This window comes from Ostrinia furnacalis, unplaced genomic scaffold (assembly GCF_004193835.3).
Source record: "Ostrinia furnacalis isolate ACB-3 unplaced genomic scaffold, ASM419383v2 OfSCF0638, whole genome shotgun sequence".
Classification (NCBI taxonomy): domain Eukaryota; kingdom Metazoa; phylum Arthropoda; class Insecta; order Lepidoptera; family Crambidae; genus Ostrinia; species Ostrinia furnacalis.
In genome coordinates, this window is record NW_021130877.1 from 506,078 (window position 1) to 531,238 (window position 25,161).

General features: G+C 35.0%; 2 protein-coding genes across 2 annotated transcripts; one reads left to right on the forward strand and one right to left on the reverse strand.

Moving 5' to 3' along the window:
* Positions 1-3,169, forward strand: CPR16 (cuticular protein RR-1 motif 16). Its single transcript, XM_028323475.1, has 5 exons — positions 1-39; positions 1,698-1,771; positions 1,865-1,989; positions 2,431-2,679; positions 3,069-3,169. Exons 1-5 carry the CDS (start codon positions 31-33, stop codon positions 3,167-3,169), a joined length of 558 nt encoding a protein of 185 aa, XP_028179276.1. The 5' UTR covers positions 1-30.
* A 1,233-nt stretch (positions 3,170-4,402) lies between these two features.
* Positions 4,403-12,976, reverse strand: LOC114366588 (cuticle protein 3-like). Its single transcript, XM_028323508.1, has 4 exons — positions 12,882-12,976; positions 11,153-11,344; positions 7,448-7,646; positions 4,403-5,000 (listed from the first exon to the last, which is right to left on the reverse strand). The coding sequence occupies exons 1-4, from the start codon at positions 12,891-12,893 to the stop codon at positions 4,882-4,884; spliced, it is 522 nt and encodes a 173-aa protein (XP_028179309.1). The 5' UTR covers positions 12,894-12,976; the 3' UTR covers positions 4,403-4,881.
* Between the last annotated feature and the right edge of the window lie 12,185 nt (positions 12,977-25,161).

Genomic DNA, 25,161 nt, shown 5'->3' on the forward strand with positions numbered 1-25,161 from the left:
GAGGACTAAAGGAAAGGATTATAGGACACCATGAACTTGGTAAGATAATAATTTTTTTGTAGATAAATAGTAAAATAATACTTAGAAAATAAACTGAATTAAAGGTTCTAAGGAAATCTGGCAAAGGGTTAGCTAAGGGTTTTTACCGCAAACTTTTTTTGTAAATTACTAATAGAAAAAACCCAGACCTAAAAAAAGACTCATGTTGTTAAACACAAAATATGTGGAAATCGAACCAACGACCTCTAGGCGTAGTTGCTGGGGTTCTCAACCACTACGCCATAATATTATTGTCGTCACACACAGCTTAACTTGACCACTAGTATTATTTTCATGCAAAAACAAGTAAGCTTTTTAAAAGCTTCGTCATACAGCGAGTGCACCAATTTTCTAAGCATTGACAACAATAAATTAATAGTAATAAATCTTTATTCTCACCATAATCTTACAAAAATAAGGTATCTAATATTGGAGATTATCATGCTGGCTCTCTCCATTATTAGAGCTTTCTCAAAGCTCTAAATTCTGAAAAGTACCTCTATTTGTAAGCATTCAGAATACCTACATAGCAAACGAATTCGTCAAAAACTAAAAGCCAATAATCATTACATTGAAATGATGTGGTTTTAAACCACTGGAGATTTACCCTTTTTTAGACTTACTTAGTGCCAGACTATCGAAAAAGCATGTTCCTACGTAAAACTTACCCGCAACAAACTAAAACCAGATTGTTTGCGGATACTTTTCTAGCGGGTACAACCAGTTAGTTCATAACTTTCACTCCAAGCAAACTTGAAAAGCTTCGACCAAGGTTTAGTGATGACATTGCCCTTGGCATTGTAGCACTTAGAGATGAACTGGGTCAGGTATTTGCCTTCTTGCGAGAACAGCTTAAAGCGACCTAAAAACCTACAATCACTAAACTTTTTGGACTTTTGAGTAGATATTAATTTGTGTAGGTACCTACGGGAGACTAGACTAATCACAAAGTTACTTATAGAGATATAAGTATTTTTGTGATTAGTCTAGTCTATCGTAGGTAAGAGATTAAATAAATCTTTGGACATAAAGAAATCTTTGGACAATTTCACACAGCGCCAGCTAGCCCCAAAGTAAGCAACTTAATGCTTGTGTTATGGGTGCTAGCTTAACGGATATACTACTTATATACTTTTTTTTAAATACATAAATATTATACATAGTCACACCCAGACCCGTCACAGAAATTAAAATTCATCATTTCAATTTCTGCCCGGCCGGGAATCGAACCCGGGACCTCTCGGCATAGTAGTCCGTTCTGAACCACTACACCAAACAGCCGACAATCACTTATTAAACTAAGCAAAATCGTAGAACACGTACAGACGACGGCACGTCAACGTAAACACTGTGGCGTCTTATTCAATTGTAATAGATGCAATTTTGCAACAAAAATGTAAAGCCTGATATGCTGTTGACTGTACATGGGGGTGATTTGGATACACTTTGATATAAAGAAAGCTTTGAACGTCAACTGTCTAGCCACCCTGCTGTATATTATTTTTATATTATTTTTAGAACCCATAAGATTATTTTCATCCAGATCTAAGAACGAGTACATATTTAATTACCTAAAATCTATCATCCTACAGAAACCCACCGTGCTACGTTATAACATAAGAAACCAAAATTTTCAGTCACTCTTTTTCATCTTTCAGATCTACTTCACCACCATCATTGCAGTAGCCACAGCAGCCCAGCTGCCTTCACCTTCCTACCTCCCCCAAAACCAGGGACCCCCATCCACCTCCTACCTCCCTAGTTCCCAAGGGGGGCAAGGACAGGGAGGTTACCCTGGAAATGGAGGGAATGGTGGATTTGGAGGGGGAAATGGGGGATTTGGAGGAGGAAATGGAGGGTTCGGGGGTGGTAACGGGAATACAAGACCGCAGCAGGCTGCTGAGAAAAATGCTGCCATCTTGAAACAGGATCAAGAGATTAATGACAATGGTAAGCTGGCAATTTTTAAAGCTCTAGTAAGCGTAATCAGTTGATTACGCCTTAATAAGCACTTAGGCAGTTGCCTAAGTGCTTATTAAGGCATTAGAGAGAGAGATGTGATAGATTTCCGAGTCACTGAATCTTCTACCCTCTCCAAAGTGATAAAAAGTTCATAAGTTTTCATTAAGATTATAGAAATAATTCCTGGCATACACCCTAGTGATACAATCCCTAATGATAGGCATATCACATTTAATTATAGAAACATTTTTACTACATAATTACTAACTACTAGATACTAAGTTTATATTTTACCTCTTCAATCTGAGGATTTTGTCATTTTACTTATTCTTATAAACTTATTTTGCTCTATCTTTTTTCGCTTAACTTACCTTTTAATTAAATGATAGGTAATTATATTACAATAAAAAACACTATTCATTTTTTCAGGTTTCCACTACAGCTACGAAACCTCCAACGGCATCAGGGCAGAGGAAGGTGGAGACGCCTCTCAAACCCAGGGTGGTTTCTCATACAAAGGGGACGATGGCAACACCTACACCATCGTCTTCACTGCAGGAGAAGGAGGCTTCAGGCCCCAGGGTGACCATCTCCCGGTAGCTCCACCCACTCCGCAGGCGATTCTTGAAGCGTTGGCGCAGAATGCAAAGGATGAAGCTGCGGGCATCTTTGATGATGGTATGTGCTTAATTTTCAATTGTTTTACATTGTACTTGCACCTAAGCCTTAAATTGTCATTTGTATGACTAACAAGATGTTTCAATGATAGAGTCACATTACATTTTGTTAAAGGCTGGACGAAAGTGCAAGACTTAGGCTGAGTTGCACCGACTAAATTTGACCGTAACGATAACCGGTGTTTTTGTATGGAGTTTGACAGATATTTGATGTTTGTTAAAGTAAGATGCAACCCAGACTTATTCCCCCTTATTACAAAAAGTTACACTCTGGTTGAACTCTGCTATAAATTGACATTATGTAAGGAAACGACATCTTAAATCAGTGTTCGTCCCGGGTTAACTTTTTTGTATTATGGGATTCTGTGTTGATGACAATGATTTTTACAGGCAAATACCGCCCTGATTCCAACGGCAAAGGCAATGGTAACGGTTTCAGCTCTGCTAACCACCAAGGCAGCTTCAACTCCGGCTCAGGATATCGGTACTAATAAAAATATTGAGTGTAGATAAAACAAGGAGTCTTGATGGAAAAAATACTTATTTACTCTTTGATTGTGCATCATCATTATCACTTGTTGATTGATCATGACTATAACATCATCTCACCTTATGTTGATTCTGAATACAAGCAACAGTTACTTATTTGCTAAGTTTTTGTTTTTCAAGTAAAAACTCTTTTTTTCTTGGAGTTTCTAAGATGAATTTCGTTCCATTCTTTGTAACCCATCAAATCCTTGTTATCTAAATATTAATTTGTATTATGTTTTATAAATTACTTGACTGTTTGATTCTCCAAATTCTAATCCAAATGGTAAGGTAATTTATAAAACAGACTCAATATTGCCAACGATTTTATAAATATTTATGATCATGTATTTTTATTTATATATGTAGATATTTAATAAGTTGTATTTGTAAATAGTACCTATATTATGAATTGAACAAATAAAGAAGATCACAGCTTCAATTTCGAGTTTTAACATTTACTGAATCTTACAAAGTAAGCTTCAAGCTGGACAAGTTTCAACTTAGCTACTTGAATGATGTTATATTGTACATAAAAGTATTTATTTATTCAGAAACTCAACAGCTGTTTTACAATATTCATGTTAGTTTGATGAGCATTAAATCTAAGCCAATTAAAGAGTTTCCTAGCTGCTTAAATAAGTTCGTACATTATTACATTTATCAGGTAATGAGTGAGTACCAAGTACCAAGCGCTGCATGCTCAACCATGCCTAAAAATAATAATCATGATTGAACATGCGGTGCTCAGGTTATAGGTCTTAGTGTAATTAAATTTTAATATAAGTTAATTTGGGTAAATTACTACAACCCTTAAGCCATCAAAACAATTAAACATTAATTAGGCAGACCTTAAATGTCCCTATAGTAGATAAATTATGTCCTAAGATTGTTGATTATAAAGATAGTGTCTTGTGTGTTTCTGATAAGATCAAAGTTTCAGTGAACATTTGAAAGAATTGAAAGAGCTTCTGTTTAAGATCGAAGCAGTATTAGAATCGAAAGATTTTAACATAGCTTAAATTATTATTATTATTATTTATTGAAAAAGATCTACCAACAACACAACTTTACACAAACAAGTAATGCATGCAATGATGACAATGATAATGACCAATAAATGCTCAGTAAATGGGTTGAAATTTGGGTAAACAAAAACAACTGTTTTATAAAAAGATAATTCCTTTGTTTATTCATAGAATAAATACTCGTGCTCCTCATCATCTCACTGGACCATTATGACTATAGCAAATGATCGATACAAACAAAACATCCGTACACATTGAGTATTATTATACTATTGAATTGATACACTATTCTGTATTGTGTCAATTCAATAGTAGTACATAGTTCAGGTACATTATAAGTAAAAGATGTCAACAAACAGAAAAATAAGACAAAAATGGTGAAAGCAAAAAATGGATAACTAGAAAACTCAAATTGTTGAAAAAAGTCTTACAAGCTATCCAATAGCTTACTAAGGAGTTTCTTTCTTCTTAACAATTACTTACATACAACTTTATCACCTATGGCAAACCTTGTAAACTTCAATGGAAGATTCTAACACATTTTCCACAATTTTTTTAATTAACCATTTCTTACAAAAGAAGAATAGAAATGTTTACTCAGTTCTTCAGTGCAATCGATCGTTTGTCTTACGTTTAGTTAAACTAAATTAGTATTTGTAGTTCTGTCTGAAGCCGGCGGACGCGGAGGCTTGCGCACGCGCGTATGGTTGCTGAGCGAAACCGGCAGAGGCGCTGGCGTCGCCGTATTTGCCGGGGTTGTAGGTACCTGGAATTGATGATACAAATTTTTAGTCAGATGTTAGGAAAAACTAGTTTTAACTAGAGAAAACTGGGTTTAACTGTAACATACATACATAAACTGTCACATTATTTTAATCTATTATTAAGTCCGCCTTATGTACAATGTTTTATGTGCATTTAAGTTCAAATAAATAAATAAAATCTAAATAACTACCAGACACTACCAGTATTTTTATACTATCTCTACTGATATTTAAATTCGGTTTGTGAGAAAAGATGGATGGATATTGTTACTCTTTCATGCAAAAACTATTGGACGAATTTTGATGAAACATAAGTGAAACTTAACTTCTCTATTGTCATACATTGTAATAACTAAAGACACGCTTAATTAAACCAAATTAAAAGCTTGCAAAATAAAAAAATGGCCATCCTTGATTTTAAAAGCATAAATTGGAATAATGATGCGCAAAATTGAAATCAAGGCGTATAAACGCTCTAATCTATTTTTAATACGCGTAAAACTTCATATGACCTCCCATACTGTGAACCTTCCCTTCACCTACAAACAATTGTCGGACAACACTGTAATCACTACGTTTTGTTCTCAAAACACTGCATTATGTTTTGCCAAGTTAATTCATCAACTGAGCAAGCAAATATCAACCTTAAAGTTAGTTGTAGCAAGATTGTAGAGACCGCACTAAAATTAGAACCTAGGTTTCCAAGAACTTGCAAAACACGCAAAATGGTTTCATGGATGATAGATCTTACGGTCTTACAATGGGCGTGGCAAAAGCAAACATACTGTATATGTCTTAAGTGCTATATTTAGAGCGGAAGGTTAACGCAATAATGTCAGCGGCTAGCTTTGCGTACTATAAATTTGATCTTTTACGATATTTCTGTTGGTAATTGATATTAGAAGGGTAGATAGGTCATAAGTTAAGCGAACAGATTATCTATAAAGTCAGCAATAAATTGAATTTAATTTATACATGACCAGAATTATGAAACGTTTCTATCAGGCATCCTACATCAGTTAATTGCAGAGTTTGTAAAAGTTTTTTCTGTAAGTTTGGAAAATAACCTCAGGTGGAAATTGATCCCAAGACTTTTTCATTCCATTGAAAATTTACACTTATTCAAGCATTGCAATATGCATTATTTACTATGTGAATTGACATCTGCAGTATATTAAATTAGCATATTATGTATAGTAAAGATAGAGTTTACTTCATTAAGCTTTTGCATAATTTCCTAGAGCTTGCGGAAACATTGTAAGTTAATTACACTGTCAAGATGTATCTAATTATTAATTAACTAAGTATTGCTCAGTCACGTAAGCAAACATACCTAATAAATATTGATTTTAGCATAATACTTTGTGAAAATGGAATTACAAAATACTATACTGTAAGTTAGTACCTATAATAAAAAAAATTGAATACTTTCATTATTGAAAAACAATATCAAAATTGGTATGTTTTATTTGTGAACTGAGAAAAAAGTTATTTAACTTTTTATCCATAATTAAATGAAACTTTGCGTGTTTGGCAAAGCGAATCAAAATATTCTAGTATGGCTGAAAATACTGACTTTAACCTATCGTATCGTTAAATTTTATGCTTCCTTCGCCACACCAGATCACGGCAATTCGAGGCTCAATTTGTAAGTGTTTGCGAGTTTTACCGCTAAAGGTGTGGGATGCAATTTATCAGGATTTTGAAACACGATTGTAATGGATGGAGCCTTTCTAGCGTGGGATTGGACATTTCGAGAATATTCTCGCTGCTTTAGATGACTGATGATCTTTTGTATGTTCTTTGGAAACAATTGAATGTTTTGAAAACTGTTTTATGTTAAAAAGTTGCATTAGCACAATATTTTAACAAGTTATGAAGATATTTTATATGAAATAAAAAATAGGTAATAACAAAAAAGCAAAATTACTCTTTAGTGATTCACAATAGGAAAACTGAATGTATTTAGTTTTACATTTCCATGAAAACTATACCGAATAAATAACTAAATGTATCTACAAAACATTATAATAAATATCTAACGATAAATCACCAAAAATGATGATAAATTGAGTTGAGTGAAGGTACAAAATACTAATAATTTAATGGTAGGGTGCATAATAATAATGAGTTCGACACTGCAAATCTTTTGGTAGAAACGATCCATCTTCGTGGAGTTCAGAAGTCCCTTCCAAGTCTTCTTCCTTGGTCTAAGACCAAGGCCCGATTCGACCAAACTTTTATCCGAGAATAACTCCTGGTATAACTGGCACATTGACAGTTTAAGTATGGGAAATATGTCAAAATGTGATTTACTCTTACAAACTGACGATTTACTCTTGTTTGGTCGAATTCATCCTTAGCCATGTACATTTTTGGTAGAAACGAACGATCTTCGTAGAGTTCAGAAGTCTCTTCTATACGACTTTTAACTTAATTTGTCACTCACCATCATCGACGATGCCAGCGGCCTCATCGCGGGCGTTCTGCTCCAGCGCCTTCAGGATTTCCTCGGGTACTGGGGGGGCGGTGGGGAGGTGAGCACCCTGGGGCTGGAAGCCACCCTGGCCGGCTGCGTAGCTGATGGAGTAGACCTGGCCGTCGTCGCCGGTGTATTGGAAGCCACCCTGAGCCTCGATACCGTCAGCCTGGAAGACAAAAAGGGGCATTTAAAAATATGTATTGAAACTATTAGATATACAAACTATGGCTGCATGTCTATAATCGCCCTGGACAAATTTGACCTTCATTTGTTGGGTTTTTATTGGCGGTCAAGCTGTAAATCCTGGCTAAACAGGATTTGCAGCGCTGGGAACGAGAGATGGGAATAGTCCCGTTTGCTTATCTATAACTTAGAACTTTGCATTGTTTACCACTTACAAGATCTAAATCAACGATTGATGTTTTGTGCTCTACTATGGTATGTACAAAGTTCTTTAAATGGTAGCTTTTTTATAATTAAAAAAAAATGTACTGAGTTGCATATATTACCTTACTCATTACACAAGCAAGTTTTTGTTGGAGTTTGGAGCGTAAGAAGGAAAAGACCACGAAGATTACCACGGATTTAATTAGAACATTCAGCACACAGAGACTACATGAGATCGAGTGACTGATCCAGAAGTCTGGAAACCTTACATTGACAGCTTCACATGGCATCACAATACAGTTTATTTAAACTTAATGTCAAAATCGTTAGAGTATAAAGTTTATAATCTTCAAGCTACCGTGGATTGGTCATGGTAAAAACTATAGTTTCACATAAGTAGCTTTTTGTCCGTCTGTAGTAACACCATCAAATATGAAACACCTGACTTGACTCAATTGAGTTCACTCAATTTAATGAGCATAATAATGTAGCATATTTCAAAACATACTAATATGTACTCATGTTGACTTTTTAGATTTTCTATTTTCTTAGAAATGACAGTAAAAGTTATTCCTAATATTTAAAAATGTTACAAGTTAATAATTAAATATTTCTTTATGGTCACCAGTTACTGTAACAATGACTTTCCCATCTGCCTAGAGCTGGCTTGATCATCTTTACACAATCAATTACATAACGCTAAAGCTAATTTTGTTAGACTGAGAGCTTAATTACAATGACAAAACTCCAGTTGCATTGTTATGTGATGTTATACAAAGCTAACAATGGCCTATAGATTATATTTTAACTAGCCTTTGTCCATGGTTTCGCCCGCGTGAGTTTTGACTATCACAGACGTTTGCGCGCGTTTTCTTTTTAAAAACTGGGATGAAAACTATCCTATGGCTAATGATGTGTATTCAATGTTGCATCTAAGGCCCGTATTCACAAACATTACTATGAGGTCTCACAGTGCGCATGGACGCACAGGAAGTATTCACAGAGCTTAATTCAACGCTGTGCGTTCGATTTGCTGCTTCACTTAAGCAAGCATAGTTTTAGCAGTGGTTTTGGCAGGCAAGTCAACAGACAGAGTCCTACTTTTAGTTAGTTAGTTTTTTCTTAAAAAATATAACTTTGTTTGAAGTATAAATCTTCATTATAATCGGATTAAGATGATAATTATGATAATAAGTTTTCTTCACCTAATAATGACATTCAAATTCATAAGTAATTCATAGACCACAAAATATCAACACAGTTGTGACACATACTTTATCGTATTTCTAGGTCAATCGAGCAAAAAGTCAATTTAGTGATGTGTGGTGACATTCACGGTTAAAATAGTATCGATTTTTATTTTTGCTATCGTAATTTGACTATTCATATTTCTGTACATAAGAATCAAATTACAATAGCCTTTATTGGTATGTAGAACTCAAGATCGATAGATATTACTTATTTATCAGAAAATAAAAGCTGTAAAACTGCTTAAAATATTAGTGTTTTCTGTATTCTGTAAAAACCATTGATTTTATCAACATCAACATCTATGTATTTAACAAGACTTTTAAGATCCAATGTTTTGAATACCTTATCAAAAGAACAAAAAAAAACTAAGTAACTAAAGAGCTTTTCGTAGTCCTCTGAACTTACAAAATCCTGCAATAACATTTCAGTTTCAAAAATCAATTACTGGTCAACGTTTAAAAAATACTTTATCGAGTCGATACGATCAAAACTGTCGTCCGTTACAACACTACCCGCTAGAGATGGTCTCGTATATTACAAGGTAACATTTTGCATAAGAGCTTGACCTTTTGAGATGGTCACTGCCCTTTCCAGCGATTGTACAGGCCATTTAGGCTGGAGACACACTAGACAGGCCGCTCTAGTCTAGGAGACTTGACCTACTAAGCCTATGTTCTAGTTTTCCGATCCTTTATACTTAAAGTTCCTATATTATGTAAATAACTTCACTGGGGTTAGTCCAGGTTAAAATATTTTTTTTTTTATCCACAACGAGGAAGCTCTTGGCCTATATATTTAGTTTTTGGGGATTTTACAAATATTCTTTAATTCTACAAGCAATTCAAAATTAATGTGAAATGCTTCGCAACTCAGACATGAATCCATGTTATCTTCGTAAGGTCACAGCTAGTGTGACCGATGCTTTACATCTATTAGATCCGATACATTGGTCTAAGTGCTAGGATTTCCTATAAAGTAGTTTAGTCCCTGAGCGTTTTAGATTGTTTAAAGGTAAAAGGAGCAAAAGGAAACTTATCTTAATTCACCATATTTGAGTTTTTTGTAACAATTAAATTCTTAGCATGCTTATAATTGCTCAAATCACTTAATAAATTTATTTTTTTTATCATTGTCGACATATTTTCAGTTTTTACTCACACCATTCACATAAAAATCATGAATGAAATCATGGAACAATCGATTTTCCCACCGATCGCGTGACCAAGAAAATGCCTAATGTATGCACGTCAATCTTAACACTGTAGGCTCTTATTCAGTTGCAATAGGGTCGATTTTACTACAAAATAAAACTGATAGTAGGAAGATGCCTAATCTTGATATAGGAAGGTGTTAGCCAACATCGGAACAGCCAATGGAGACATCCATTATGACGGCACCTTCGTGAATTGATAGCATCGGAGTTCAAATCTATGAAGCAATATCTTGCTGGGTTCTTTGAAATAAATGAAATAACTTGGCTTTGTTCATAAAAGTAAAACGATGGCTTAGATTATTAACCCCTTACTAATAAAAAGTTACACAGTTTTTGAACACTGTTTTAAAATGACATTTCCATACTAAACGTCACTTTAAAACACTGTTCAACGAGCGTGTAAGTTTTATTAGTAAGGGGGTTAGTGTTTTATTTTTTATTATACAAGTTTTTGGAAAGCGTTGTATACAGACAGTACAGACACACATTCATGGCTATTATTTTAAAAAAATGTATACTTTAGCAAGAGAAGCTTTTCTTTAGGTCAAAGGGTAGGTCAAGTGTAATGCTCACTCAAGTGTTAATTGTTACTAGCTCAAAATAAGGCGTTTTTAAATTTTAATGAGACTCACTTTGGAAATTTTGACTGAAAGCAAAAATTTATCTTGTTCTCGGGATTGTCTTTTTTGGAAATCACATACGAGACGGTTGTATTTTTTCTGCTCTGATCGCTTCAAACTTCTACAACTACAACTATATCAAGTTACGTCTTGTTTAAGGTCTTAATAACCTAGTTTTCCTATACCACAAAGATTACATACCTCATGTCCTTGTTCCTCAGCCTTGATCCCGTTCTCGGTCTCGTAGTTGTATCTGAAGGAGTCTTCCTTCACGTCGGAGTCCAGGGCAATTATTCTGGCGTTCTTCTCGAAGGAGGCTTGAGATCTGCTCGACTGCTCAGGGTAGGCAGCGTAGCCGGCGGCGGCGAAGCCGAAGAGAGCGGTGATGAGGAGCTGGAATGACCATGTTAGAGGTTAGATATGATTGAGGGCTGGCAGAGAACGAAAGGCTCACTAAGGCTGGGTAAGTCATCAAAACAAACGTCAAAAATCTGTCAAACTCCATACAAAATACACCTGTTATCGTTATAGTCACGTTAGGTGGTGCAACGAAGCCTTAAGGTGTGCTTCAGATAATAATTAAAAGGGTTGCTTAGTAGGATATGGTAGGTATAGGTATGTGAAAATCGGACTTAATATGCATTTTGTACAGACAAAAACAGACAAGATTTTTAGATTATCCACTTCGTTAAAAGCTTTTGAATGTTTAAAAGTTTTGGTAGAGACTAAAGGCTGCTATCACACTAGGTCATGTCATCGTGTGACATTTTCCAGTTTTCATTTAAAGAAAATATTTCTAAACACAGTAGGTGACAGGAAATACGATTGAATTTTATAAGAACAATTGGCAAACATCCATATTATTAATATGTCACACAGTTAACAAACATACAAATTATACCGATGATAAACTGTATCAAGCAATGCCGCAGGCAATACAATTATTATGTAAGTAAATATAATCAATGATACTTGAATGATTATGTATTTAGGTGTCCAAATGTCATTTATACTTTTCATTATACATTATATAATCTGCAAACTGCCTATTAAATGAAGAATCGGCAGATTTCATAAATTATTTTGGCTTTGAAAGATACATTGATGGAGCAAGACATTGCAAAAAAAAATTGAATACTTATAAAATAATATTTAGAGGCAAACGAAAAAGGTTAATAAGCTAGGAAAATAGAGACATTAAGATGACAAATAATATGATTATTCATTAAACAATGAGATTAATCTATAGTTATTTGCAAAAGATAATCACAAAAGAGTTGACCCAAAAATTGTACCAACAGATTATTTTGTCAAATCCAATTCTTTAGAAACTTCACTAATAAGAAAACATTAATAAAGCAGTTTCTATGCAAATACAAAAACATGAATTCTTTCAATACGTCATTACCAAAAGTTCCCAAAGGATGATGAAAGAGAAATAAGCACTGTCGCACCCACCGCCTATTGTTCTTAAATTATGCTAATGAGCATACAATCTCTTAGCCGACTGCTAAATTGATAGTTAGGTTTTAAAAAAAGGCAAGCGACTATTGTTAACGAAGTAATATCAAAAAGTGTTAGTTAATTTGAGAATTGAAGAAGAAAGTGAAGCTAGATTAATTAAATTAATTATTACAACAGAGGTTGAAGTAAAATTGTTAATGAACAATAACACTATAGTTCCTCGTTGTTAAAACAATGTTAAATAATGAAGTTCATGTTTTTTCACAATAAAATTAGTTGACAAAGCCAGGAAATGTGCTAAAAATAAATTCAAAAATTAGTAACAATTGCTCAAGTGACCTTAGAGTTTAGAAAAAGACCGCGACCGATCCCCATTTATTACGTTACGCCCATCCGATTTTATAATGCCAATATTAATCTTGTCGATCTACCTATCTAATAACCACGCAACCTTATAAGAACTCACCAGTTTCATCATTGCTATGTGATATGTTCTGTCGGGTCGGAGTTTAAACTACGAATGTACAGACTGACGATCCCCTCTTATATATATACCAGCCATAGCAATAGTTACAAAACTCATTCTACTACATAATGATGCTACTTTTCTTAATAAATGTGAATCAAACTTGAACATTTTTTTGCGTAAGGTGAATGATATTTTTAGGCCAATTTTTGACCTGGGATCAGCCTTTTACCAGTCTAGGTTGGTCAATTTGTGAATGTCGCAGGGTTCAACAATCAACATAGTTTAACTATTTTTGTACATGTAGCTAAAGTCGATTCAATTGTCAAATAAATTGGTTCATTTAACTAAATTCAAAAATGTAAAGTTAAAAACTTGGTTAGCAGTTATTTATGGACACGTAGTTAACTACGTTTTTCAGTATGATGATTGATCATACTGAAAAATGAAATGTAGTCTAGGGAGAGAGACCCTGAGAGAGTGGGACACTGTTGCTGTACAGGGTTCGATTTCTAAAAGTGACACACATGATAAAAAAATGGTGAAAAAACTTTTTAACTCCAGTACGTTTCAGACTCCCAGATATTATGATAAGTGTCTGAAAAGTGACCCGTATTTCGGGGTACATTTATTGCATAGATAGAGGCTCTATAAAATCTCAGAAACTGTAACAACAAAGCTTATCGCTATAAGGTGATATCATCCAGACAACTCAATAAGGAGATGTTTGAGATAAAATAGGGAAGGCAGTAACATTATGAATTAGCATTAGGCCATTTCAGTCGAAGGACCAATCTAGACAGTCATATTTCTACATCCTTAAGCATTACTGTTCAAAAACAGTATATCAGTAACAGCAATAAAACCAGCTAAATGTCATCAGTTTGTTAGATGTAATTAATGTCTAAGGTTGACTTGATTTAATTATTTAAAAATATAGATTATGCTAAATTGTGACACTAGTGACGTTTTTAATATTAGCATAAAATCAATCTTAATGGGCTGATTAAATATGCGCACAATCTTTTGATTTATGTGAATGTGCATTATTTGTGGGCTCATTTTTGCAGAATTAGATTCACAACCTGAATTCCAATGTTTTGAATATAATAATAGTTTTGACTGCAGGATGAAGATTACATATCTTTTCTTGAAGGATACTATAACCTTTGTTTTGTCACCTGTCATCCGTTTTGCACTGGAGGGAAGTCGAACCTAAACCTTAACTTCGAGCTCCTCCTATATTCTTCAGATTAATTTCGTTGCGAGTCCAATGACAGTTTAACTTTCCCCGGGACAAACTTGACCTTCACTGGTTGGCATTTTATTGGCGGTCAATCTGTAGATCCTGGCTACACAGGAGTTGCAGCAGGGGAACGAGAGTTTTTCCATTCCCTACGCTGGTCGACCGGGTTAAGTTAGACGTTTGAAATCTCAACTTGGGATATTTTTCCCTTAGCTACCACATACGACATTTAAAGAGTAGGGGTGGTCCTTTTCTTTATTTTGTTTAACACTACAGTACACGCGCCCCTTTTTTTACACCAATACACGCGCGGCCTACTCTGGTAAGCCAATTTAAAATCACTGTAAATCAGTTTGTAAGCAATTTATGAATATAATTACTATGTAAATAATAAAAGTGTTTATTATACTTCTTTTATAATCAAAGTTTGTTTATAAAACTATTTGGGATCAAACATTATAAATGGATTTATAATTTGTAATTTTTTTGGACCAAAATTGCACTCAGAGATCCATGTTAGCAAATAAATTATTTACTGAAAAAATATGATTTGTTTTTTTATCTTTCATAGTATTCAAGACTTTCTACTACCTGGTACATGGGGTAAATCCATTTTTTGCAAGTCTTCCATATTTTTTTTGTCGAGTGATTTCGGGCTTTTGAGTAGATTCGCAGTTTTGACGGCCAATTTTAAAAAAATACGCAGACTAGCGACCCAAGCTTTACTGGCTCATTGACAAATTTACTAAACGAGGCTTTCCTGGAATGCCAGCTCTCTGGCGCAAGTTTTTAAAAAGTTATAGCGTAAAATGTTACCCTGGTCTACTATAGTAGGCCACGCGTGTACTCTAGTGTTAAATTATTACTAATGCAAGGTAGACCGACGACCTCGTAAACCTCATAAAGCGCTGGATACAGGCCGCTACCAACCGGGCGATGTGGAAATCATAGGGAGAGGCCTGTGTTCAGCAGTGGATGTCCTGTGGCTGAAATGATGATGATGATGATGATGATTACTCCTTAATAAGTAATTTCCTTTTAACGGATATTTTTTCTCTATTAAAACTTAATTAAACTAGGTACGTTTTAACCCTCTAAACAGAAGAAGGAAAAAACAAATGTTATTATTCCTGACAAGACATCAACGCGTTACATATTTAAATAATCCCAATCCCAACTTAATAATATTATAAATGCGAAAGTAACTCTGTCTGTCTGTCTGTCTGTCTGTCTGTCTGTTACGCTTTCCCGCTTAAACCTCGCAACCGATTTTTATGAAATTTGGCATAGAGATAGTTTGAGTCCCGGGAAAGAACATAGGATAGTTTTTATCCCGGTTTTTGAAACAGGGACGCGCGCGATAAAGTTTTTCTGTGACAGACAAAATTCCACGCGGGCGAAGCCGCGGGCGGAAAGCTAGTAATAATAATAAATTATTCTTTATTCAAGTAACCAGGACTCAGTTTGTTAGTAACAATTGCACTTAAAACCTATGTTAGTAGAAACAAGATGTAAAATAAATAAAGGCAGTAAGGCGGCAAGTAAAATAAAGGCAATGTCTCTCACCAACGTACTGTCGAATAACTTTTAGCTTTGATTCAGTAACAGTAGACATCTACGTCTTTTATTTTATATCAAATAAAAAAAATAAGGACATTTTAGGCATATATTAATTTCACTCGATTTTGTACCTTGTTTGTAAATATGTGTTGTGTTGTTTTGTGTTGTACATACTGATTAATATCATATTTTTATTAATAATTTAAAAAATAGATGAAATAAATTATACTTAGGCCCGATTCGACCAAACTTTTATCCGAGAATAACTCCTGGTATAGCACATTGACAGTTTCAGCATGGGAAATATGTCAAAATGTCCAATAACTGACGATTTATCCTGAGAGCTTTCCGCCCGCGGCTTCGCTGGCGTGGAATTTTGTCTGTTTAAAATATTCTTATGTGTCACTTAAAATTATAAACTACTAAGTAATATCAATACATAATTATGACTATTACTTGTTATTACGCTTTTTGTATAATTTCAAATAAAAATAATCGGGAAATCGAAAATATTGCCATCAAAAATATACTTTTGAATTTTAGGGACATTCCTTGTTTTGCCCCTGTAACTGTTGTAAAAGGAATGATTTTGCAATAATCACGTAAAACATGTGCTTTAACATTTTTATCACCTACTACCATGTCACTATTTAACTATCAATCAGAATTAACAATGTAATTAGCCATAAAACTCTATAGCAAGAATTAATCTTACTAATATTATAAAATAATGCGAAAGTTTGTGTGGATGTCTGGATGTTTGTTACTCTTTCACGCAAAAACTACTGAACGGATTTTGATGAAACTTTACAGTATTATTTTTATAACCCAGAATAACATATAGACTATTATTTATGACGATGACTAACTAAATTTCACGCGGGTGAAGCCGCGGGCATAAGCTAGTTAATTACATATTTCAATACTATACTTAGTAGGTACATTACGCTTTCTACATTGAAACCTGTTGTAAGTCTAATATATTTTTTGTGCATCTCTAGTACCTTTGACCTGTGCCGGATGTTGTGACGTAATCAAGACCGCCTGCGTCTAGGCTGAAGCTTTAAGCTCTGATGATGAAGCAACGGTGACACGTTACTGACAAGTAGCGTAGTATTGGAGCTTTTTACGTAAGTTTTATTTGTTACACAATGTAATAGGCAAATTTTAATTACACCATTGAGGAAGGAAATTGTGACCTCATGAAAAAAAATTTTGGTTCTATAAATGTTTCTTCTTTTGCTTTTTTTTCCTTAAGGGTGTGTGAGTCAACCAAAGAGTTTGCATTTAAATACCCCTATTAGTTTATTTAATATTTGTATGTCATAAAAATCAGTACATAAGTTTAACTTATTCTTAAAGCTGCTTTCCAAAGACAACTGGGCATATGATTAAAAACAATTTAAAGACCTAACGATAAACTACCTTATGTCATAAGGTTTGCCTTCAACCCATACATTTTTATTGTGCAAAAATGATTTAAAAAAATATAACACAATATTCGTAATAGTATAAACTAATTTTAATATAAACCGCGGTTGTTAGTAAGTTATTACTACAATTAACTGCGACAATACATCGATAATTATGGTTGTTCGCTCCGACATCCATTCCCTCTCTTGGGTGTTGCCATGCTCTGATTTCCTCCATACATTTACCTATGCAAGCTTCGAAAATCAAAAGACCTAATAATAAATAATCTTTTTATCTATTTTTTTTTCCTAATTACACAACTGCATTGTTCTTTTGGACGATCGTGTGAAGGTCGCGGGAAGAGCCTGAATGCGGGCAGTGCAGGACCGGTTGTTATGGAAATCCTTGGGGGGGACCTTTGTCCAGCAGTGGACGTCGTTTGGCTGAAACGAAATGAACGATTGTTCTTTTATGTAAGCTAATCTTTTTGTGAGGATTAAAAACGGGAAATCTTTTTGTTTTTCACTATTTATTTATTTTATTTATTAGGCGCGTGTTGTGCTTATCTAACTGTAACTCAAAGATGACTGACTGACTGACATAGTGATCTATCAACGCACACCCCAAACCACTGGACTGATCGGGCTGAAATTTGGCATGCAGGTAGATGTTATGACGTAGGCTTCCGCTAACAAAGGATTTTACGAAACTCCACCCCTAAGGGGGTAAAACGGGATCCACGCACAATTTTTTTTCCCAAAACACAAATTAATCTTCTTCTTTAGCTGCAATATTTCTGGCTTTCAGGTAATTTCAACAAATATCTGGCAACACCAAACCTAAGACGTATCCTGCACCCAGTAATTACTGGAGATCTAACCTTTTCGAGCCCTGTCCCTTGAACTTCGCAATGTAACCTTTACAAGTAAAAAAGACAAAAGAATGCGACCTTTTGTAATAACATTAGGCGTATCATCACGTTGGTTGAAGGTCGTCTGTTGTTTAGGTGGAAGAAATTATCTAAATACAATGTAGTGATTCTATCTTTACATTCTAAACGTTTTGAATTAAAATTGAGTTCCTTTCAGAACTTTTGAAATACAAGCTTCTGCTTCCCATGACCATTTCAAAGTCAAAGTCAAAATTTCCTTATTTGCATAAACTATTATTACAAATCGTCAAATATTTTGCTGTTAAGGAGCCTCTACCTACATGTCTCATAATCTTTTTACCCTACCAGTAAGTACCTACTACCCTTTCAGTTTGTTGCATAAAATGTCATTTTGAATTAAAACCGTCTTCAGAAGTTTATTTTGAAACACAATGTTTCTGCCTTCATCATTTCGGTTTTAATAAACTCATAAAATGGTATGACCAAAATGTTACCTTAATTTGACATTATTTTCAATATTTGAGATGAATGACGGAAGAACTCTTTAAAAACCTTCAACTCCTATTTGACTCTTTAAAAATTTACTTACTGTTCTTTGGGTATCATTATTGAGTTATTTACTTTCAAAAAATTAAAATCGAAATCAAGATTCACATTCACATTCACATGCCAGCTACGCTGGTGAGATAAGCTGCACCTCTTTTTAATTTAAGACCACATATTTTATTGTACCACATTATCTCGGTGAATAAATAATCTTTGAATCTTTGATTATCTTTATTTGTTTAGACTAATTAAATTAGTACTTGCAAATCGTCAAATGCTCTTAAGGAGCTATTAATACATACATTACTGAATACATGTCTCATTCATTTTTTGCCCTACCAGCGCTTCGAGACTTTCCATTGAAGAAGGACGATCCTCTCTATTTTTCTAGAGCCAAATGGACGAGGGATGATTTAAGATTTTAAACTTTCGCGTTCCATTTCAACTAAAATAGAAAGACACTATTCATCTTCTCTTCTATCTACATTCGTTCGTTTCAGCCGAAAGACGTCCACTGCTGGACAAAGGCCTCTCCCAAGGATTTCCTCTCCATGGGGGGGGATTTGCCTTAATCGCCACGCTTGGCAGGCGGGTTGGGATCTACATAATATGTATAACTCAAAGGTGACTGACTGACATAGTGATCTATCAACGCACAGCCCAAACCACTGGACGGGTCGGGCTGAAATTTGGCATGCAGGTAGATGTTATGACGTAGGCATCCGCTAAGAAAGGATTTTACGAAACTCCTAGTTCCTCCCTCCCGGCTGAATGAACTATCATTCATAAATGTCGCATTAAGATCTGTGTCTTTCGATTTTAGAGGGACGATTTGGCTTACACTCCCAACACTGGACATAGGGACGGGTTGGGGGAGCCTGATGTTCGCATATTTTTCCCGTAGTCATAGACGTACGTCATCCACAGACGTCAGGCAGTCCCATTCTACTCTGACGGAACTACACGACTAATGCATTATGCATTTACTTGCTTTCCGCACGCGGATTCGCCCGCGTGGAATTTTGTCTGTCACAGAAAAACTTTATCGCGCGCGTCCCTGTTTTAAACACAGGGATATAAACTATCCTATGTCCTATTCCGGGACTCAAACTATCTCCCTGCCAAATTTCATCAAAATCGGTTCAGTGGTTTAGGCGTGAAAGCGAGACAGACATACAGACAGACCGACACACAGAGTTACTTTCGCATTTATAATATTAGTACAGACTAGTATATTTAATATTTAAAGTACAACACAAAAACTTTTATATAAATATGAAGACCCATTAAATAATAATTTTGACACTAACAAAAATAAATTACACACCTAAATCTAATCATCGCAATTTATTTTAGTAAATACTTTAAATTGGATCAACCCTGAATTAAGTACGATTTAAGAATCTTGAAGACCTTCAAATAACATCCGTCTTCATTGATTGATGAAATTACTTTAATATCAAAACATTGAAATTATCATTAATATTAAACTAATTACACATCATTTATAACATTCCATATCTATACTTATAATAAATCTGTAGAGAGGTCAATTCTGTACATGAAATATATTTTCAAAATAACTATCAGGGGGTGATTAGTGATCGATACTGATGCCAAAAATGCAATAAGTAAAATTTTTGTCTGTCTGTCTGTCTGTCTGTCTGTCTGTCTGTCTGTCTGTCTGTATGTTCCTTATAGAAACAAAAACTACCCGACGGATTTTAACGAAACTTGGTACAATNTCCATATTCGGTCGGACACTAGTTATAGGATACTTAAGAATTCCCACGGGAACGGGCATTAGCGGGAAAATCCTTTTATATGAAAAATCTAAACCGCTTAAGTTAGACGCTTGAAATTTGGCAAGCAGGTACCTTAGTAAACTTAAAGCTTAGTTATAACAGGATATTGCAAAATTCTTACGGGAACGGGAATTAGCGAGAAAAAACATTTGTATGAAAAAATCTAAGCCACGTAAGATAGACGCTTGAAATTTGGCATGCAGGTACCTTAGTAAATTAAAGCTTAGTTACAACAGGATATTGCAAAATTCCCACGGGAACTGGAATTAGCGGGAAATTCCTTTTGTATGACTGACTCACTGACATACCTACGCACAGCCTAAACGGCTAAACGTAGGCACTTGAAATGTACAAGGGACGTAGCTTAGGTACCGTAGAGGTGCACTAAGAAAAGAATTCCCGAAATTCCCACAGAAACAGGAATTACCGGGAAAATCCTTTTGTATGAAAAATCTAAACCGCTTAAGTTAGATGAAGGGGGTAAAATGGGATCCACGCGTACGAAGTCGCGGGCGGCCGCTAGTTTATCGAATAAAATTAGATTAGTATAAAAAGATCTAAGTCTATTGAAGCATAAATATTAACTTAAACTAACCCAATCCAAACACTATAAATCTTCATCCACACTTATTTATTACTTACTTTTATCTCTCACTCATATTTTTTTGTGACGAAGGATGACATTTTTTAGGTCAAAATATTTTTTCATTGCTTAACTTATGAAACGTAAAAAGCTAATTTCTTTATGAAATTACTCACAATAGGATGACTAAAATAGTTTCCTTTATTAGGTATAGTTGTTGCAATTCACGAAGCAGGTGAGTGAGCTTTACATGTGTGGTGGCTGGCTACTGTTCGTTTTTTTTTAAATTTTGATAGACATGACATTACACTATCGTTATGTGCATGTATACACTATACGTACACACACAAGCAAAGCTCACTCGCCTTCGTGAGTTGCAAGAACTAAAGAACAATAGAGTGTTACTAGATAGAAGACAGCGTGCAGCGGCCTCCCCTACCCGTCTGGCCAGCGGGGGAAGTGAAGTCTGAATCACCCATTTGCCTAGACGACCTATTCAACTGGTGTTCTTGCAGTGGATACTAAATGACCTGACGATGATAAAAAGAATGTGCCTTCTGGATCTTTTAAAACTTACAAATTACTCAGTTTGACACATTATTCCTTGACTTTATACCAGACAATTTATTTTTGCTAAAGGCAATAGGAGGACCGACGATCTGGTGAAGGTCGCGGGAGGTGCCTGGATGCGAGCGGCGCAGGACCGGTCTTTGTGGAAATCCTTGGGGGAGGTCTTTGTCCAGCAGTGGACGTCTTTCAGCTGAAACGAACGAACGAACGAATCTAGAGCTAAGTAAATTAGTTTCCAAAATCCCTAGCCTAAAGTTGATCTCACCTACACCTGCAGACATTGTGACTAATCAGAATAATAATAATAATAATAAACATTTTATAACGTGACTAGGATGCATTTGGCCTCGGCCCGTGCTCCTAAAGTTAACCTCTTAGGAGAGAAAAAACACTAAAATACATACAATAATAATAATCTCGACCTTACACGCCTAGAACTTCGTACCTAAGTGTTGACCTAGATTTTTAATGTCTGCATCTATGACTAATGCCTGGGAGTCAATAGACATCGGAATGTACCATCCTACCCGAATATTAACGTCCTTGGTGGGCGTAACAGAATGTAAGGTGCCACACTGCGTCTGGTGAATAGTATCGATTGCGTAATTTGATTTTTTATATTCATGTGCTTGACAGATAAGAGCATGGACATAAATATTTAGAGCACAGAGAGCCTTACTTCTTTATTTATTTTTTTGAAGATAGGTACTTCATTTTCTTGGGTGTGCTCTTTTATCGGACTATCTATCGAAGAAGCACCTATAAGGGAAAATTGATAAGGCCAGTTATATCAGCAATTAACATTAGTTAAATTATTTGGGACAAGAAAATTCTATAATGATAACTGAATGATGTGAGTGGCCGATTTTATGTCATTCGTTTTGCTTACCAAGTGTTTAAACTTTAGCCCCTTGATTAGAAAAAGTTAACTTGCGTTGATCACTAGTTTAAATTGATATTTACTATGGAAATGTCATGTAAAACCAGTGTTCATCGCACGTTAAAATTTTTACTAAAAAGGCATTATAGGAGACAATAATTTGAATAATTTAGTTTAATGCATATTCCGTAGATTTAGACACACTATAAATCAATTGAGTCACTTAACTTTTTATAAAGTTACAAAACAATAGTCACATTTCAAAACTAGAGACAGGCGTTAATTTTTTATGGGTCTTTAATCAATAATTTCCAAGTAGTCAGGCCATTTAGTCAGCTATTACACATTATCGCCCGGGGCGGGTCGTTACAGGTAAAACTGGGTATAATGTCAGTAGGTCAAAGTGCATCAAACCAATGTAGAGCTAGTAGAGCCAAGAATGTAGAGTAGGGCTGGCGAAAATCAAGATCATGATCGATATTTTGCATAAAACTTTTTTTGGTTAATTTCTATGTATATTCACGTGGAGTTTAATGCATTTCCCAGAATACCAAGGACATCATTTTATTTATTTAACTACTAGTTTTCCGCCCGCAACTTCGCCCGCGTGTAATTTTTTCTGTCACAGAAAAACTTTATCGCGCGCGTCCCTGTTTCAAAAACTGGGATAAAAACTATCCAATGTCCTTTCCCGGGACTGAAACTATCTCTATGCCAAATTTCATCAAAATCGGTTCAGTGGCCTAGGCATGAAAGTAAGACAGACAGACAGAATTACTTTCGCAATAGAAGTATAAATCGGCATGTAAATAAGTAGGTAATAAGTATAAATTGGGTATTATAAACAATTTATGTAAAGTACTGTGTATCCCGTCAAAAGTATTGTAAGTTAGTAGAATTTACGCTTTTTCTTCATATCTGTCGTAGCACCGACGTACTCAAAACAAATTATGTACCCTCTATCGCATTTTTTTTTTCAAAAGACAAAAACCTTTTTTTAAATCATACATTTAACTGCAAGAAAGATGGTTTATAAACTAAGCAGTAATTGAAGTCCGTAATAAATACATGATCGATTAGATTACAACATTAATTTTATCGATGGATTTTATGAACACAATCGAACTCTTGACACGTGGGTGATAAGTTCAAATAGAGTTATAATATTATTATGTTCATTAAGTAATCAGAGATTAATGTTAGGTGATTTTAGTAATACTAGCTTCTAACTAAAAAACTAATCAAGTGATTAGTAGATGCTCTCGGTCCAGAGGTCATTGGTTCGATTCCCAGTCTCACATTTTCCACATAATATTTCATTGAACAATTTCATTTCCAATTAATAATTAAATAAGGTTATAAAACACCTTTTTTATGTGACAGGAGGCAAACGAGCAGACGGATCACCTGATGGTAAGTGATTGACCTGTAAAACACATCTTATTTGTGATGTCTTGTGAAAAATGTTTGTGTGCGACGCAAACATTTTTTTTGTTTATTCTTTGTGTATTTCAGGGGTTTTAGATTTTTTTCTTTATTGCCTTACCTATGTGAGTTACTTGTACGCTCGTATTCACAAACATTACTATGAGGTCTCACAGTGCGCGTGGACGCACAGGGTGACACACAAACCAATCACAGAGCTCTATTCAACGCTGTGCGTTCGATTTGCTGCTTCACTTGTGTTTTAAGCATCGTTTGTGAATACGGGTGTTACTTTAACTCTCTGTCAATCTACCACTTGTCCTTGAGGGCGGAACCGAAACGGATTTTTCACAGTCTCGGATATTTTCTTCAAACTTCTTTATTTATAACAATACTAGCGGCCACCCGCGACATCGTACCCGTGGATCCCGTTTTACCCCTTTCATCTATCTTACGCGGTTGATTTTTTCATACAAATGTTTTTTCCCGCTAACTCCCGTTTCCGTGGGAATTTTGCAATATCCTGTTGTAACTAAGCTTTAAGTTTACTAAGGTACCTGCATGCCAAATTTCAAGCGTCTAACTTAAGCGGTTTAGATTTTTCATACAAAATTATTTTCCCGCTAATTCCCGTTCCCGTGGGGATTTCGGGAATTCCTTTCTTAGTGCACCTCTAAGGTACCTAAGGTAGCTTAGGTAAGCTACGTCCCTTCCAAATTTCAAGTGCCTACGTTTAGTCGTTTAGGCTGTGCGTTGATATGTCAGTCAGTCAGTCAGTTTCTCCTTTTATATATTTAGATAAGATATAATGATAAGTCATCAACATACGAGCACGCATATTGGGTAGCCTAGAGTTTAATGGGTTCTTAAATTTATTCAAGATTGCACTCATCATCATCATCATCATTTCAGCCATAGAGTCCACTGCTGAACGTAGGCCTCCCCCAATGATTTCCACAATGGCCGGTTGGTGGCGGCCTGCGTCCAGCACCTTCCCGCTACCTTTATGAGGTCGTCGGTCCACCTTGTGGGTGGACGTCCTATTGCACTAGCAATAGGGTATTAAAATTGGATACAGGGCGTAAGGAATCAGAAAAAGTGACAAACGCATTTTTGTTTACTTTATTTCACTGTCCTATCTTATGAAAGTAAATCATGATTTACAAAATATTTTGAACAAAAAACAATAACAACATTTATCAGGTACAAATAGCGCAAGTCAGAGGTCATTATTGAACTTTTTAGAGCAATTGTATGAATAATATTGTTTTTTAAAGTAAAAGTTAACAAAATTGCATTTATTTAGGAGTATTACTATCAATGACTACTTCAAATTCCTGAAAAATCAAAATCAAAATCA